We start from the raw sequence: 20,365 nt of genomic DNA on the forward strand, positions 1-20,365 counted from the left end.
AGACAATTTCTTCCGCCTAGGATTCATAAGATTTTACATTTTGCCAGGATCTTACCTTATATTAATTATTGTTGTACATCTTGGGGAAGCTGTGCAATGACCAACAAAATTAAGATACAAAAACTGCAGGATAAGTATGCCCGAATAAGTTTGAATAAGGACTATCTTACTCCTCAGCATGAATTGTTACCACACTCAAAAGGCAAACAGTGCTTTGAAAATACAAAACGATTTAGCACCAGCGTATCTGGAACCACTTATCTGCAAACGTAATGTAACTTATAAAACCGATATTCTGAACAATGTCCCTTTCAAATACCCTGCCCAAGGACGGATTATAAAAGAAAATCTTTTGAACATGTTGCTGCCGTCATATTTAATTCGCCTTCTTGTGATAAACAAAAATGCACGTCCCACCATGCATAAAAAAACAGTGTATATCATGAAAATTCTTGTTGTCATACACTGAATAACTTAATGTAACGATTCCATGATACTTCACTCTTTATGTATATAATGTATTCTGCTTTTACTTTATTGTTATGTCACATACATTGAATTGCTATTGATGTAGAGTTATTTCTTAAACTGCAGGGCGCCTTTGGAAAGCAGTTTTGAATAACTGAACAGGCCCACCCTGCAGAGTAAAAAAAAAAAAAAAAAAGATAAACAAATAAATATTCTTGAATTTTTTTTTTTTCCCGAAACACATTCTTTAAAACGTTTTTATAGTATCATATTCATTATTTTTCAGTAACAAAACATTTTAAAAGTGCTATTATGATATTACTTTAATAACATTAAACATTTAAGAAAGGTCACGGAAGAGTATTTAAACGATGTTATAATGAACACCATTTTTTTTTACGTTTTCAAAACCCTAAATAGATAAAAATTCATTGTAAACATTTTTTTTTTCATGAATCAATGAAACATCTTAAAAACGTCATGTGAATGTTTTGTATGAAATCAATCCATGTGATTCCAAATAATAAACACAAAAGTAACATTTTACACCAGTATCCTGTTATATTCTTCTCTCAACTGTCCTCTGTCCCATTCCTGTTCGACCAGATGCTCGTCGGATCCCCCTTCCTTAACAATCTCGACTGCATGTCTTTGCCTTAGCTGAATACTTCGTTTCACACTTGCAGTATGAATTATGACTTTCATCGACAAGTAAGTTCAAGTAAATTCTTGTAATTCATGGGAAGCAACCACTGTGTCATGAACAAGTACGGGCAGGCTTGAAATGTCACTAGTCATAAATTACTGGTCGAGTCACTGGAAGGCGACTGGAGTCCTGATACACTAGCGCCATCTTTAGCTCGGATCGGTTGAAATTATAAGATTCTATTATCTAATATGATGAAATTGTTGAAGATAATGGACGCGAGGGGCGGGGCAAAGCGCATAAAGGTAGACATCAGAGAAGTGGCTGAATATTCTTGGTGTAAAATATTGCAGCGGTCGAGAGGACAGAAATTATCATTCTGATTTTTTTTTTCATGTATACTCTCGAGGGTCCAGATCCAGCCACTAAAATGACTAGACCTAAAATAAGCATTATGCATGTGACGTCATTATCTCATTTCAAATGTGTCGTATATAAATTATATAATAGACTTGGAATGAATTCAGGAATAATTACGAAATTGTATAGAAATTATTTTTTTGAAATCTGAAGATATCTTTACCAGTCCAAGACTCATAACGAAGATAAACACATAACTATAATGATAAATGACATGTCACTTGGCAAAAGCTTCAGGTCCTTATCTGATTTCTTAGAATTGGAAAACATAAAAAACACCTTTGAATTTACACGTCAAATGCCAAATAACATTTATTTAGAAAAGATTAACCGCATATTCACCCATGCATTGTTTATTATCGTTATATCGTCTATTAAACAGAGTATGTATACTCACGATGATAATAAATTGATTTTCCTGCTGATAACTCGTTCACGTTGTTAATTGGTGATCGCATTGTTCGGGTGCTCGTGGCCTTCTCATTGTTTGTCCGATTTTTCTCGGGCTTTCGTTTGTCTGTTTCTTTGATTTTTCTGATTTCACACGGGCTATTTTTGTTCTAAGGGTTTCATTCTCCTCTAATACTTATCATATGAAGCATCATTGTGAAAGGTTGGGTGGTGTTATCAGATTATCTTGCCGTGATTACTTCACTAGTTCGAACTGAATTTCATTTTTTAATGTCATAATATGATTATTTACAGTATTTTGTTATCATATTTCAGTAGCTATGTAATCTCATTTTTTCAATGTCTTAACATAATTATTTACAGTATTTTTTTATTATATTTTAGTAGCTAAGTTTAAATATATATATGTATTTTGCATCATGATATTATTGTAACTTTATATGTTTTTTATCCCTGTTAAATCAGGACATTGATGTAAAACAGCAATTTAGCTGATCTTTTTATCCTGAATAAATATTTTCTAATAAATAAATAAATAAATAAATAAATAAAATTGCAAGGTCAAAATGTTTGAAACATTGTCATATTCCATCATCATGGAAAAGGTGATGTACCTTTTAAAAACGTCTTTGTGCTTAACATGTACGGAAAATCCGTGTTTCATGAAAGCGAACATTTGCTCGCGCTTACTGATAAAAGGAAAAACCTGCCCTCCAAAAAAAGTTAAAAGATAAAACTACCAATATGTATACGGTTTAAATTTATCCCGATATCAGAATATTAAGCATGTTAGGCCTAGCTACAGCAGAATTTTATATTTAAAAAAATATAATTTGTGGTAGATTTTGACACAATCAGAAAATAATATTATATATCGCACCACCCCCTCTTTCCTTTTTTTTCTTGGTAGTGAACAATTTCAGGGGGGCGCCTCAAGCCCCCCCCCCCCCAATATCTGTACGCCACCGAGCTACAGCTAAATAAATCATTACACTAAATTATTGCTTCCTAAACATAGCGTATTACTACCGTGTGAATAAAAAAAACACAACAAAAAACAAGTGGAACGCCTCTGGCAGTCTCGCCTGCATTACGCGATTCGGTATAGCAGCAGTGCTGACTTTGAAAACAGATATTGAATAATTATTCACAAAATAAAACATTCATATGATAATGTAATACTATGTCCAATGACCCAAAATGACTTTTGACCATGATCATGTAACCGAAAACATGTGCAAAACAGTTATTAATACCTGATTACCATTATGTCTATGTTTAATGAACTATATCCATAAACTTTCTAAGTTATGATGCCAATTTAACAAATACCCCTAACACGATCAAAGTTCATTGACCTTAAATGACTTTTGATCTTGGGCATGTGACCTGAATCATGATCAGGATATCCAGGGATACATGGTTGCGCTAATGTCCAAGTTTTATTAGCTAGATCCATAAACTTTAAAAGTTATGAAACCAAACTGGAACATGATTAGAATCACGAACGCTAATCACAGTCACGATTACAATGATGATTCAAGATTCACGTGTAAAAAGACCCTTAGTCGTCTCTCATTACATACATGCACTGCACCAACTATTTCCTCTTTCCACTTTCTGGTTACGTTAACTGATTTCCTCAATAAGCCAGTTCACTGTTAGCTCATGATCAACTTTTCTCAAATGACCTTTGTGATTTTTCATTAGGATAAGCACTATCATTTTCAAATGTAGATGTTGCGTAAGCTTTACCGGTAGAGTATTCAAATTCTAAGAACAAAAGGCATTGTATAGACTAGAATAGTACATCAGGGATAAAGTTTGGAAATCTGTTTTATTGTCTGCCTTTGGCACATTTGACTATTGTTTAGGCTACTGTCAAATACCAGTGATTATGAAGGCTCTATTTATTAACTCTTCAGCTTGGATGTGATAAATATTTTGAAAGGAATACATGAATAATCATCAAATCACAAATGCCTATGTCAGTGAATTTGAAAGCCACCTTCATTAGTAATTGGCACTTTGACACTCATCCAAACTTCCTTTCTTTCTTTTCTTGTGCGCCTCGGAATAGAATATTTCTAGATAGATGGCGCTATATAAATGCCTATTATTATTATTATTATTTCATGGTTTATCTCAAATGACCCTTTTCTGCTCGTGCGCAGTTTACAACCGTGAACAGGCTTATTGCAGCGCAATTCGAATTACGTTCAATGCTGAAAATACTTATGAAGTATTGAGATTTGATCAATCGTTCTTGCTTTAGCAACATAATTTTCCTTTATAGGGATGGTCCAGGGTAAGGATTTTTTTTTTTCAATAAATAGAGTAAAATTCACAAAGCAAAATGCTGAAAATTTAATCAAAATCGGATAACAAATAACGAAGTTATTGAATTTTTAAAAATTTGCATTATTCCGGTGAAACAGTTCTAGGCATGTCTTTGTGAGTATTCATTAGGTGGGCTGATGATGCCATATCCCCACTTGTTCTTTTGTATTTTATTGTATGAAATTAGGTTTATTCAGAATTGTTCTACCCAAGAACTAAAACAATTGGATTGACAACTGATTAAGTGCATTATTTATTTATTTAAATTCATCATTTCATCATAATGGAGACACACCATTTACATATGATATGACTATGAAAAAAATTAAACATTTATTATTTCATGTAATAGCATAGGAAAAAGGAAAGTGGGGATGTGACATCATCAGCCTACCTAATGAATATTCATGACGTGCATATAACTATTTTCACAAAATATTGATAAACTTTAAAATTCAATAACGTTTTTATTTGTTATCCGATTTTGATGAAATTTTCAGCATTTTGCTTTGTGAATTATACTTAGATAAATTATTTATTGAGATATTTTTATTATTATATATTTATTTAAATATAATATATTTATTTGAATATTTTCAGCCCGGACCATTCCTTTAACTCTATTGATGATGACAAGTTTTTGTTCCAGTTACATTCAGATAGGCTTATGAATAGACATACAATTAATCATGAATATGACATAAACATCTCTAATGATTTAGATACAAACTCAGAAGATTTGACTCTTAATTTTGATGAAAATGATCAAGCGCAGCATTTTACCGCCCTTTCAAACAGTAAACACAAAAAAATCGTAATTTGAATGATGATTCCAATGATGATAATGACGACTTCTTAGCACATATGAAACCAAACTAGAACATTAACGCATGCAATTAACGCCTGCAATATTGCACTGTTTGTCTGATTTTCCTTTCCCTTTCCTTTGAGGCCTTTATCAATTTCAAGCTCTAAGCTTAAGATGAAGGTCTCCCACATTTCAAAATGTATCATGTCGATATAATTATGTATATATAAATTTTTTCTGCTATTTGTTTTTATAATTAAAAAAAAAGAAATTTATCAGGTATAAATATATTTCAATTACATTGTTAGATTGTATATATGCATATGTTATTAATTATGTCATTTGCTTATTGTTATGTTATGCTAAGAAAAAAAATGATTACACTTGTATATACTTTTGTTATTGGAATGTGAAAATAAATAAATCAAATCAAATCAAATCAATTATCATTACAATGATATTTCAAGATTCACGTGTGAAAAGGCCGTAAATACGATTAACGAATTCAAATCAAATAGTTTGAACAGTACAACATATAGCACTTTTCTTTTACATCTAAATATCAGGAGCCTGAACAAAAAATTTGATCAGCTTGATCAACTCCTAGAACATTTTAATGCACTCAATAGCCCTATTATTGGTCTTACTAAAACTTGGCTCCAAGACCCTAGCAACTCTCTATTGAATATTGATTGTTATTCTTTACAAAGAAACAACAGACAAAAGATAATAGGGGCCTTTCACACGTGAATCTTGAATCATCATTGAATGATCTTTAGAACCATCGGACCTTTCACACGGAAAATTCGTACCATAATTTGAGTGGAACTTAACTGGAATTCACTTCCGGAGTAGAACTTGAATTCGTGATTGTGATTAGCGTTGGTGGTTCTAGTTTGGGTTCACACGTAATAAAAACTCGTCATTAGCCTTGTTTTCACTGGAATCATCATTCAAATTATGATTTTACTTATAGTGTGAAAGGCGGTAGGAAGAGGCGTTGGTATGTTCATACCGAACCAACTAGAATACTCGTGTCTAAAAAATCTTCCCCGTACCCGAACTCTCTCAGCAATGACATTATAAATACCGCTAGTTTGAATTGTTTTATCAAGCTAAAAAAAATATCTAATCATATACATTGTAAAAAATGAAGTGCTAATTTAGCACTTACAGTGCTTGTATAGTGACTGCACTACGAGTGTTGATTTTCTAGTTTAAATTTGAACTAGAAAATCAGCACTCGTAGTGCAGTCACTATACAAGCACTGTGAATGCTAAATTAACACATCATTTTTTACAGTGTAGGGCGAATTCCCATTGAGCGATCGGTACACAACTAGGTTTGTCTTACTTCATTCCCTCTTTTTTATATCTCTTTCTCTCTCTCTCTCTTTCTTTTCTTCCTCTTTCACTCACACCTAAGCCCCATTCTATCCTCTCGGTTACTTTTCTTTCTTTCATTCTCCTATTAACTCCATATTCCATTTATCAACAATCAAATACATTTTATTTACACCCCCCCCCCTCCTCGTATGTTATACTTAGACCTACTAATATATCTTTTATCCAATTCTGGAGGGATCCACATTTAACAAGCACTGCTCTTCAGTGGATCCCTCAATTTCCTCAACTTTTATTTTATTAAGAAGAGCAATTAAAATAGCCTTGCAGATGTTTAATCGAGATTGTTGTACATTTTGTTTTACCATTATTGTATATATCATAACTGTATGATTATCATTATTGTTTATTACTGAAAATATTTATCAATTTTCTTTGTATGGTCATATTGCTTACATAGTATATTCCCTTGTATTGATTTGTATGGTTATTATTTCATATCTGTGTATTATGTTGAGTCGAAATGAAATAAAGGACACCAGAACTTGAAACCTCATCACTATCAGAGCGTTAACACATATCACAGAAATATGGCACCATTTTTTTTAGAACATACTCTTTCAGGCCATACATAATATTTATGTGTTCATGACATATTTTACCTTAAAGTTCGGGATATGTTAGGTGTCAGGGTTTGTTTGTTTTTTACTGGCATGGGTTGTATCTAAATATACTACTCCGAATGCTTGTAGTAGATTATATTTCATGTTTGGTAGAGACGACAGTATAAGCTTTGAAAACTATTGCGCAAGAAATTTGATCGATCTGAATAAACTTCGTGGCATTGCGAGATATAGCAAACAAAGTTGGTCATTAACGTAGACATGAATGTAAAAATAACTGGATAAAAAAAAATCCATCTGTTCTTGACTCATTGTAGTCTGATAAACATGATAAAGTTAGCATGATCACGAAAACTTGTAGTACATTTTATTTCGTGTGTGGTAGAGACGACAGGATGAGCTTTGAAACTTAAAACTATTGCGCAAGAAGTTTGATCAATCTGAATGAACTTCGTAGCATTGCGAGATTTATCCCAAAGTTGGTCATTAACGTAGAAATGAATGTAAAAATAACTGGATAAAAAAAAAATTCCATCTGTTCTTGACTCATTGTAGTCTGATAAACATGATAAAGTTAGCATGATCACACAAGTTTTTTTGCCAGGAAGGTTGTTCACCACTAAACGGTCGGCCATTGTCATTTTGATAGAATGGTTGATAAACGTTTGACAACGAAATAACATAAAGAAGGCATGGAAGGTGCGCGGTGTGTGTGTGAGAGAGAGAGTGTGTGTGTGAGGGTGTGTGTGCGTGTGTGTGGAGGGAGGAGCTTGTCAGTATCTCCATACCGGTCAAAACTCTCCTCTTCAAAAATCTGACGAGCAAATAGGGGATGGGGTTTTCAAAAAAAAAACCAGTAGGTCCCTACAATAGGGCCGAAGTATTTCATTTCCACATTTCATAAAAAGAACAATACAAACAGTGCAAAGATGGTATTATATAATATTGTACAATATATACATATAAATATTCCAATGCAAAATAATACATTGCATGACACAATAAACCAAAATCTAAACAATACTTATTTACAAAAATACAAGATAAAAAGAGTGGAGCAGTTTGGGCTCTGAAACAGAATAAAATACAATTTTGATTACTCTTTTTTGTAAAACTAAAGTTCTATCTGATAAATATTTATGTGAAGACCCCCAAACGATGATTCCATGATTTAAATATGATAGTATTAAAGTGTTATAACGTATTAAGATTATATTTTGTTGGACAAATTAACATAATCTATTTAAGAACCTATATTTCTAGAAATGAGGGAGTTTGTCTTTTAACATGACTTTTCCATTTTAAATCATCATCACTATAAATTCCAAGAAATTTGACACGTAATCCCCAGCCGTTCTACTTCAATATCATTAATATATAATTTAACAGGTTTTTTTGTCTACATTGCTTCTACTGATAATCATAGGACCTTGTTTTCTGATTATTCAAAGCTGAATTATTAACAAAGAACAATTTCTGTATTTTATTAAGTTCAATATTCATATTTTGTTGTAAATAACCTATGTCACGGTGGCTAAAAAATATATTTGTGTCGCCAGCAAAAATTACAAATTTTGACAGAGATGAAGATCATTGACATACTGTATATAAGAAAAAAAGAGGACCGAGGATTGAAAGCTGTGGTACGCCTATTGATGCTGTTTTGAACTCAGAATGACATGAATCATAAAAGACTCATTGCTTTCTATTACTTAAATAATTGTGTATTAATTTATGGGCAATACCTCGTATTCCATAAAAGCATAATTTACCAAGCAATATGTCATGGTAAATACAATTAAAAGGCTTTAAGATCAATCAATAAATACTTCGAAACGTTATTTCATTATTATCATATTAAAGCATCTATAATATCACTTAAAGAATCTACCAGAGCATGAGATGTACAATGTTATTTCTACTTCCAAATGTTTTTTTGATAAAAAATGTTTATTAATGAAATATGTAATTAGCCTAGTATAAATACATTTTTCCAGCATTTTAGAGAAACATGATAACTGGTCTATAATTTGAGAAAACATTTTTTTAGGGGCAGATTTATATACAGGAATTAGTTGGGATATTTTACAACTATCAGGAATTATGCCTTCTTGAATACCTAAATTGAAAATAAAGCATAATGGTTTACCTAAAATATGAATAGTCTTTTTGACTTTCATGAAACGATCAATATTTGTTAAGCAAAATTACCAGTCATCTTGTAAATTATCTTGACTGAATAAAAATCACTTTCAATTGTAACATATATTGGAATTCAACTCTTATTTGATATTTTTCAAACTAAATAAAAAGCGACAAGTGCTCACATGGAAAATAAACGAAGGGCGTCTTCGTGTAGGTAAATGTCTAAATATCAGCATCGAGCAGTATATTAACGTGAAATGAAACACTCTTATTAAAATTGATTTATCATCATATCAATATCGTGTTTATAATTAATTATATATACATCCCGAGGAATATATTACTCGAATATCAGACAGTAGAATTATGTTTTTATTTTCAAATCCCTGGAGTGGTTTCATAACGAATAGTAATTCCTGAACTGTATTTGTATGTATTGCGCAAGACCTGCGACTGACCCGAATGAACTTCGCAGAGTTGCGTGATTGAAATTTTTGTAAGCAAACAAAGTTAGTCATTTATCATGTTTATCGGTAATGAAATTAGATAAAAGTATGAACTGTGCCTGATATGAATGTATGTCTTGCACTAAATTTAGATTTCTTCGAAGTGAGTAATAAAACTAACCATCTTGTCACGCAAACAGGTGCACTTCAGATAGGTGAGCACCTCGTGGTTTATACAGAGAGTGGTTCAGACTCTCGCGTCGTGGGTTCGAATCATAGCAATGACGTGTTTTCATTCAGCAAGAAATTTAGCCGCACTGTGCTGCACTTGACCCAGGATTAATTCCTTTAAGGCTCTGAGTGCCGTTGACGGCGGAAGCTCGAGTTATAAAGCCGCGGTGGTAATAGCCTCAGGTCATCAGTTCCCCCATATGCACCCCGACAAGGAGGTGCAGAAAATGTTTTGGGAAATGCGAAACTTCAAAATGTTATATCTTTCTCATTCTACACCCGATTGTGATATTTTTTATCACTGTTAGGCCCATGCTTGCTTGATATTTCTCTTTTTATTCACATCAACTTTTGCAAGGGTGGGCTTGACCTTTAGGAGTGTAGCTATTCGTCACTTAATGGATATGCTTGATACATGCATATGTTCGATCGTATGCACGACACAGAGATAAAGACTTGTAATTTATAATTTAGGTAAACATAGGACTGTAGTATACGTCACTATTATTTACATTTTTTTTTTATAAATCAAATCCAGGTTTATTAACAGCGGGGGGGGGGGGGGGGTCACGGGTGGGGATGCTGTGTAGGCCTTCATGTTTTAAAAGTGGAAAAAAGTTAAAAAGTTAAAAAGCAATTGAAGTGATATTCTTTATATGATATAAAACCATAGTTATTATCATTATACTCATAAACACAATTTTTCTTATAATCATCATTATAATTATATATTATATGATGAAATCAAGTCATAAAGTTCATTTTTTCTCACTCGCTTCGCTCCCTCAGAACTTTCTAAAAAAAAATATAGAGAGGATATAAATTTCATAAAAATAACGCATTTGTACAGTTAGTATATACACACACACACATATCGAGGTGGGGGCTACGAGCGCACCCCCAATATACATATACAATATACATACATATATATATATATATATATATATATATATATATATATATATATATATATATATATATATATATATATATATATATATATGTATGTATGTATGTATGTACGTATGTATATGTATTGTCAGATAAAACAGCCAACAAGTAGAATCATGAAACACTCAAGGTTTGTTACATCGAAAGCATGAATTAAGGTGAGACAATATCTTTTTTTGAAAATATATTTAATGTGATAATGATAAATATAATGGTATTTATTCACGGAATCTCAAACAAGAAGTTACAATTACTGTTTACAGAGTACAATATAGGTGATAAAATATTACGATAGCAGGAATTCGGAATTGTTGCAAAAACGTTTACCCTTTATAGACATAATCCTACAACATTATGGAGAAAAAAAAATGATTGCATGTTTTTAATAATCGACATGAATTTAATTTTCATAAAGAAAAAAAAATGTCAATATCAATTCAAATGTTGATTAATTAAAAAAAATAGTTTGTAGTAAATGTTATGGCAATACACCATGGATTTTGACTTCAGGGACATTAGATTCATTCAATGCCTCACTTTCGCACATATTGAATTTTACAACACAGCAACACTCTTCCCGACAGTGGCGCTTGACCCCTCCCCCAAAAAAATTGACGACCAAGAAAATTAAACAGAAACGGACAGACAGAAGGGTGGAATATGATGTTATTTTTTTAATATTTTATCGAAATCTATCACAAAGTTGGATTTTTGAAATAAAAAAATTATTGCTCGCTCACAACTTTTTATTAATTTTGCCAATACACCATATCTTAACCCCACAACAGTTTTGGCTTATTACGCCACTGTCTCCCGATTACCCTAGCTTAAACATATACCACATAATACTGATATTAAAGTATTTGTAAGAAAAACTCCTATAGGAGATGTATATACATTTTATTTTCAAGTCTGCATCATCAATGTTCTTTTTTTTTCTGACTGACTCGGTATGAGAAACGATTTAAACGTACACAGAAAGAGCTAAAGAATATAAGCAAACATAAAATAATAATGATAAAAATAATAATAACAATAGGCATTTGTATAGCGCATTATAACTAGAAACAATTTATTACGAGGCGCACTGCTATTAATATTATTACTGCGGCTTTAGCTTGAGCTGCCTTTCAGCGCTCATGCATTCAAAGAATTAATCCTACCGGATAACCATTCACCGTACCTGGGTCGATTGCATCACAGTGTGGATAAATTTCTTGCTGACAGAAAACAAGCCATTGCTAGGATTCGAACCCACGTCACTCTGTTTCAAAGCATAGGCGAGATTCATAACCACTAGACAACGACGCGCCCAGATAACAGAAAATCTATTTTGTTTGTCTATCAGAAGGGCATACTCGGTCTATTATCTGCTGGGATACTGTTAGATATTAAACAATAAAATCCATACACATTAGAAGACATATAAATTCATCATCTGTTCACTTGTGTATTGGATATAGATTCACAATATGAATGAAAAAGGGGACATATTGGAGCCAAAAAATACTGAAGAAATGCATGTAGAAAACACGTTAATAGCATTTGTTGATTTATTATCGTATATATACATCTATAATGTGACTGAAGCTTACATATTTACAGCAAACCATGAATTAAATAGGAAAGTATGTATAAAGAAATATTGTCACCATATCATCATCTTGATTTCACATGTAGATCTAGATCTGGTTCAAATATGAAATCCACGGTGAAAACGATCACCAAGCACATGCTTAACATGTACACTGCAAAAACTCTGGTGTTAATTTAACACCGACCTGGAATCTATATATGTCCAAACCAGAGAAGTGTTAAACAAAACCAGTTTGGTTTTGGTCTAACACAAGATAGGTGTTTATACAACACCAATTAATATCAAAACAGCATCGGTTTGATTCCAAACCGGTGTTGTTTCAATACTTCTCTGGTGTGGACATATATAGATTCCGATCTGGTGTTAAATCAACACCGGAGTTTTTGGAGTGCATAGTTTTACTTGGAAATAGACCAGAAACCTTTTTCTATAGTCATGTCATGTTTAGCATTTATTCTATCTTTGTTTATTGATTGCTATCAAGCAAGCAAACATATAACCAAAGTGTTAAGGTCTTCTCCAAGGGACCTGGTAGCGTGAATAAATGCCTTTCCAACGTCACTATATTAAAATCGGAACTGAAATGTAATCACTGATCATGTTAGATGACGAAAAAATTGTTTTACGCCTCCTCTTCCTGCTATCTCCTTTCTTCTTTTTTCTTTCTTTCTTTTTTCTTTCTTTTTTCTTTCTTTTTTTCTTTTTTCTTTCACTCTTTCTCTCTCTTTAGCAAACTAAACACACATGAACACAAGGTCACTCACCAATGCACATTGCGGGGGCGGCCCATTTTATTTTAATATACGTGAACAAAACCTATTTCCTACATGCCCCCCCCCCCCCCATTTTAAAAATCGGTTCGCGGCCCTTGCATCATCTTGGGCAGGCCTTACAAATCAAGATATTGAACATGAACTCTCCTTTTGTCTGTTTGCTTCCATAATTCGTCTGAGCTCATCCTGTCTGCTAGCCTCTGCTTGTCGAAGTGCTCGTTCGTAGCGCCCATCGCGCTCCTGCTCCCTCCGTGCCCGCTCCTGTAGTTCCCTCTCAAGAGCCGCTGCCCGAGAACGCTCCTGTTCCATCTGGAATCTGTGTTCCTGTTCTTGCATTATTCTTGCATAGTCCTGGTCAATGCGATTTCTTTCGGCCTCGCGCCGATCTTCTTCAGCTTTCCGCGCCTGCGCGCGCTCGTTTTCTTCGCGTTCGCGTTCCCTTCGTCGCTCTTCTTCCTTTCGCTCCTTCTCTTCTTGCTTCTTCTTGATCTCCTGTCTTCGTTTTTCCTCCTTCTGCTGGTAGTATTTAAAAACGAGCGTTTCGTCGCCGTCTGTCATGCACCTCTCGATGAAGCTCAGGAGACTGAGTTGGTACTCTTCTTCTAGTTGTGCCTTTTCATCGGTCAGGTTGGCGACCTCGAAGATGTCACTGATACCACACACACGCAGCACTGATTTGAGGGTTTCAACGTTGTCCTTCCCTGTCACATCTACGTGGGTTATGACAGCCACTGGATAACGACCTGACAGAACGAAGACGAGGACCAAGAATATGTAAGATGTTCAAAAATATGCAAGCGAGCTTGTAATGGAGAAAGAATATAAAAGGTCTCCATGGATATTTTTAAACATAATCAGGAGCCAAGGAACCGGGGGGGGGGGGGGGTTGGGGGTCGTGATTAAACTTTTTTCAATAAAAATGTACATTACTAAGAATAAAAATGACTATCTGATTTTGAGGGTACTTTGCATGTTGGTCTTTCAATGGTCTCCGTTCTGTGGAATGGGGGCCTTAGGCCTTAGGCCCCCATTCCACAGAACGTAGACCATTAAAAGACCACTGAAAGACTTAAAATTGGTGACAGCGGTCTTCAAGATCACTGAAATTTGTCATCTCTGTGGAATGGCTCAGAAAGACCCCTCAAAGAACTCTGAAAGACTGAGGGATATGTCTTGTCTTACTGGTCTTAGAGTAGTCCTAGAGATCTTTCAATGGTCTTTCAGAGATCTTATATGCAACAAGTGATCTTTCAGAATTCTTTCCATGGACTTTGCCTGGTCTTTCAGTGATATTTGAATTATCTTTCAATGATCTCTCATGAGTCTTACAGTGATCTCCGCAAAAATCTTCAGAGACTGCCGAAAGATCATTGAAAGACTATGAAAACCTTTGAAAGTTCATCGGAAGACTGCTGAAAGACCACTGAAAGACCATTTTCCTGTAAGACCGTTGTAAGACTGTTTTGAACCGTTTAAAAAAGTTTTGGAGCCCATGAAGACCACAAATACCACTGAAAGATTGGTCAGGACTCTTGTAAGACCTCAAATACCATTGGAGTTTCATTGACAGACCTCTGAAAGATCAACGAGAATTTATGGTCTTTCAAAGGTCTTTCAGCGGTCTTGTTCTCTGTGGAATGGGGGTTGTGGTCAGCCCCCCCCCCCTTTTAAAACCATTTTGCGGATAAGTATATACAAAATTATTATTTTGCCACTTCTGTTTCCACAGACTAATTCTTATTTGAAGCAGTGAAATCATTTTTTGAAATAAATTCCATACCTTGGTATATGTGTAAGAAGTCCACAACTTCCATCAACCCAGTAGTATTTTCTTCAAAATCATGTTTAGCGCTGTGGCAGAAAGGGAGAAAGTTGTGAAATTGATCAGTTAACTGGGGAATAAATAGACTACAACCTAAATAAAAAGTTGTTTTGAATGGAAAAAATCAGAGAAGCAGGTGAAAATTTGAATAGTCTCGGAAAAGCAATAAAAATCTTTGAATGATACAGTGAATATGTTAATAATAACAATATTATTAATAATAATGAAAATAACAACAATAATATTAATATTAATAGTTAATAATGAGAATAATACAAGACACCGACTGCAAGGTAAATTATGCACAGAAGAATGGGGAATATGACAAAAGAAAACAAACTGTAATTATTCAAAATAAAATAACACCCTCTGCATTTGATATAGGCCTTTAGACAACAACGTTGGAAAAGCACAAAGGCTAGTGATATCCAAATGCATGAAGGAGTCACGAGACTTTTCAAGGCGTGGATCTAGAATGAAACTGACACTCCCATCTCTCACGCAGAATCCAGATCCCAACAGATACCGGATTAAATTATTTAGTTTGTCCTCGGTGTAGGTTCCAATGTAATATTTAGAATAAATTGAAAAGGACTCACCCCCATCTTTCTACTAATATAACACTCTCCAAATGCAAGGGAGCCAATCTGGTCCCTACAATCACACTCGTCTCAGAGTGAGATGTTGAACCAGTCCTGATGTAATGAGATTTCAATCTTTCAAGATTGAATTTTACCCCTTTATGGAGTGAAAGTGTAAAAAAATGTGCACATTTTCACTCCAAAAAAAAAAAATCTAAAAATTCACTCTTGAAAGATTGAAATCTCATTCCATCAGGACTGGTCATTCATCTCACTCTGAGAGACAGATTAGCTCCTTTGCATTTTAGAGAGTAATAATTACAACCACAATCACATTAAGGTGAAACGTCCTTTGATTCAAGACAACTTCTATATTATATTGTAATTCAATTCAATTATTTATTCCATTTCCATTCAAAACATAATACAAAGTAATATAAAGTAATACAAATCAAATACAATTTTACAGACGAGCATTCTTACTTCGTAAAACCAACAAAAAACAGTATAATATTGAGCATAAATGGAAATGAGGGGGTCCACTAAAAAAGCAAAGCTTATAAAGTGTGGATCCCCCTTGGAAATTAAGAAAATATAATCGATTTATTCATATACCCTGTATGCGTTTATATACAGGAAAGAAAAAAGAGAAGGAACAAAAATGTCGAAATCATATTGATGTAAATATAATTGAAGGACAAGTGCAAAGCTATTCACACAAAGAGGTATTCGCTGTGAAGGATATGTTGCGCAATAATCTGGTTACCTGAAGACGAAGACAGCACAACCGATTGGATGTCCTTTGTTTTCCTGGTCCAAGTCCAGTTCTAAGGTATCTGGCTCGTTCTCGTCTCCTTCCCCTTGCCATTCGACTTTGGATCCGTAGCCTCGCTCTCCAGCTACAACAAAAAGTATGTCCCAATCATTCATAATAAACATGCACTCATACAGCACAAAACATTTGTGAAATACACGATCTACCAACAAAAAAGGCGCCATATGGCCGCACAGCGCGGGGATCTCCAAAGGTTATTTTGTTTGTTATTATAACAAAATATTCATAAAATTACAAAAAATTATGCAGCAGATCCCTGAATGTCATTCCAAGAATTCAACAACTTTAAAATCAGACCGACCGCTTTTCTATCCCCCAAGAAACTCATGTGTAACGAATGCGGCGATGACGGCATTATATTCTGCTACCCTTACCAGACAATAATACTATCAGAGGCGTCGATCCTGGGGGGGGGGGGCGATCGCCTCACCAATGAAAATACTGGGTGGGTATATATATCGTTTTGCCCCCCCCCCCCAAATAATTCTGGACGTGCAATAATAAAATAAGATTGTAATGTTACACAGAAATCAGAAAGAGAGATTGAGATACACAACTCGCTCTTTATTCAAAATCGTGCTCAAAATGTTCGCCTTTCAGATTGGAATATAAAAATTTTCAGCTCGCGCTTCGCGCTCCCATCATTTCTTTAGCAAAAACCCATACTTTTCATGATTAAATAGGTGAACAGAATGTCCAGTTTTCAGTTGTAAACCTCAAAAGAACTCCCGCTTTGATTTGCAATAATCGTTAAACGGATATATATCCTGTTCTTTATTAAAAACTTACATTAAACTGTCAATTTTTTCAGATCGAAATAATAAAATTTTCAGCTTGCGCGCTTCGTGCTCGCATCTGTTGTTCTTTTAGATACCCGTCTTAATCACTGAAAAATGCTTAGAATATCAAGCTTTTAGGTCAGAATATAAATAAATCTTTAGCTCACTCTCGGCACTCGCATCATCTGTGTAGTGAGATATGTATCCTCATCATGAGTCACTACAAACAGTCCTAAACAGGTGCTTTTTCCTGTTTTCAGGTCAGTATACAAAAAAAAATTCATCTCGCGCTTCGCGCTCGCATTAATTTCGTTCATATATATATATATATATATATATGTGTGTGTGTGTTTGAGTGTGTGTGGGTGAGTTTGTTTGTTTCGTGTGGTCCAGCGCCTTTGGAACGATGATTCATGATTTTGCCCCCAATCTGAAAAATGGATCGACGCCCCTGACTAGTATTATCCATCTACTGCCCGTGCTGCTTGTGAAAGCTTAATCTTTAAATCCCCCATGAACTATACGTTTGAAATCATTCAAAGTGCATAATTCAAATATGAAAAGTAAATGCACCTACCACCACGCGCTGCCTTTACACCTTCTATATTCATACGCACAAGCGAATTAGAACCTCCCATACACTTTCACACCTAGGCACATGCATTACTTACACCCACCATGCCGCGCTCGCACACACACTCACTCACCCGTACTTTTTAATATGCATCCGCACCCTCTGTACGAGTATATCCATGCGACCCACACGTCCTCACACACCCATCGAGCCCAATCATGGGTAAAAAATCTGAAACATTATTTACGAATAATTCATTTGTGGAAAAAATATACAATCTTAAAATGTTTGGCAACATACTGTCCTCACAACAATTGATTTAAAAAATATCACTCTTGGTAGTTTTCAACCAAAACTATGTAGTTTTTACCCAAAGCTCACATAATTGGTTTAAAACTTCCCAGAATTTGATAAATGCCCAACGTTTTTAAGAGTGTATCTTATCAAAAGCTATATAAGTAAATAATTGGCTTACATTAATAGGGCCTATCCAACCCCAAGCACATCCTTACCTAACTGTGCAAGAAGTTCTGCAGTTGCTCGATCGGTGTTAGGGTCATCGAGACCTCGATTATCAATCACAAAAATCTTCTTGGTAATATCAGCAAATCTTCTGTACATGGTGTGCCCACCGGCCTTTTCCTGTGTAGCTACCTGTAGCCATTTAGCTCTTCGCAATTTTCCATGAGCGGCAAACTTCAAGGAATTTATCAGCGATGTTTTCCCGCATCCCGTTCGACCAAAAAGCCCTAATATGTATATATATATATAAAAGTTATTATCGATGTAGAGCATTTTAGCGGTGGGTGACAACTCATATTTTGTCTGCTTGATTCGGCTGTTCGTTATCACAGCATTTTGCACAATGTGGTGAAATTTAAGAAATTAAGAGGCTTTTGTACAAAACTTGATGTGGCAATATCGTGCCGTACGTATAACACAGTCTGATCAATAATGATAATTAATAATAATAGTGTTTGTATTTTATCGTAATTTTATTCGGGTAGTAGACATGTTCTAATTCAATGTTGCACTCAACTAAGAGGTGTAGAATATTGGAACTAACTATTGGAATATATTATTTTGAAGTATAGCCGAAAAGAAAAATTACAAATATATTACAACTATGCTTCTTATAATTTAATTTCCTCATGTTTACGTCGTATCCAGGTTGGTTAAGATATATAATTAAAGGAACAGTATAGAACTTAATTAGCGTTTACCTATGTAAAGATTGTCCGGGAATTCAACTCGTTCAGGATGCACCGATGCTTTGCCCGGTTCATACTCCAACACCTCTCCTCTTAGTTCCTTAATTTCTTCTTTTAGCTCCTCTCTGCTAGATGCCGCCATGTCAGATTAGAACGTTAGAATGCACAATTTTCTATCATGTCAGGTCATGAAAAATCGATCATGAAATTCTTGAGATTATCATTCTAGTTATGCATGGGATAATTGTAATAATCATAATGTGGGAGTGGTATCACACAGACGAAGATTATTTTTTACCATGTTTAGCTATTGAGCAGCGTTGGGCGGAGCTACATTTGCATGGACCAACCCCCCTTTGGTCACATGGTTCGAATACATTACAGAGGGAAATCTCTGTCACAATACGTCACCTGACACGCACTCATGTTCCAAGAATTATTTGACGATGATTATATATATATATATTGGACATGTAGGATTAAGTCATCTAGAGCGTACTCATTGGGATAACTGACGACTGACGAGTGTAAATGAAAGGAAAGACTTAAAAACTAATGACCAATTTTTCCTTTGCTTACCATTATTATTTGGTCATTTTTACTTATCTTTTCAAAGATTATGTCGCATCTTTCTAATTGATTTGGTTTTCCTAATTCAATTCTATATAGAAATATTTTAATATTATAATTTTCAGTAAGGTGAAGTTGTTTGCTAGCTTCATTCGCTTTAACCGTCTGATAGTATACCAATTCCATAGACTATTAAGGATTTGCTTTAAAACATTTTAAAAGAACGTCGTGAATTACAATGAAAAAGCTCAAAAGTCGCTGTTTTGGGGGTGCGCCCGCGGCTACCTTGAGTTCACCTCAACTCTGTTAAACGTGATTTATGATGTCCGTGTATGGCAACTGTGATTTTCCCAAGAAAGTTTTGTTGCATATTTATCTATGTGTTTCTTTTATGTCTTTCAAAAGTAAATTTACGCTTACCGTTATTTATCTATATTCTCCTAAACTGTTATAATTGACCCTTTGAGATTTAAATATGTTAAATCAGTGATTATCATACCAATAATTAATTAAAAAAAATAAAGATGAATGATAAATAGTTATTCTCAAGAGCAACGATTGTTATCATTTAGCATCATAAATTTTATCTACGCTGGTCTTTTAACAATTAGTTCAACATTTGTTTATATTTCTGCCCAAGCCACTTTCTAATCGTAAAATTTTCAAGGGTGCATTATTATTATGGAGTATCATTTACTTCGGTTTAGTTTATATCAGTCATCTCCCCTCCCCCTCTCTCACCCTCCCTCTCTTGACGCTCCCACGCACTTAAAACTATCATGCACAC

General features: G+C 34.3%; 1 protein-coding gene across 1 annotated transcript; it reads right to left on the reverse strand.

Moving 5' to 3' along the window:
- Nucleotides 1–13,143: 13,143 nt before the first annotated feature.
- LOC129266669 (intraflagellar transport protein 54-like) lies at nt 13,144–19,221 on the reverse strand. Its single transcript, XM_054904502.2, has 5 exons — nt 19,021–19,221; nt 18,310–18,546; nt 16,376–16,508; nt 14,987–15,057; nt 13,144–13,949 (listed from the first exon to the last, which is right to left on the reverse strand). Exons 1-5 carry the CDS (start codon nt 19,148–19,150, stop codon nt 13,330–13,332), a joined length of 1,191 nt encoding a protein of 396 aa, XP_054760477.1. The 5' UTR covers nt 19,151–19,221; the 3' UTR covers nt 13,144–13,329.
- Between the last annotated feature and the right edge of the window lie 1,144 nt (nt 19,222–20,365).

The sequence above is a fragment of the Lytechinus pictus genome, chromosome 8, assembly GCF_037042905.1.
Source record: "Lytechinus pictus isolate F3 Inbred chromosome 8, Lp3.0, whole genome shotgun sequence".
Classification (NCBI taxonomy): domain Eukaryota; kingdom Metazoa; phylum Echinodermata; class Echinoidea; order Temnopleuroida; family Toxopneustidae; genus Lytechinus; species Lytechinus pictus.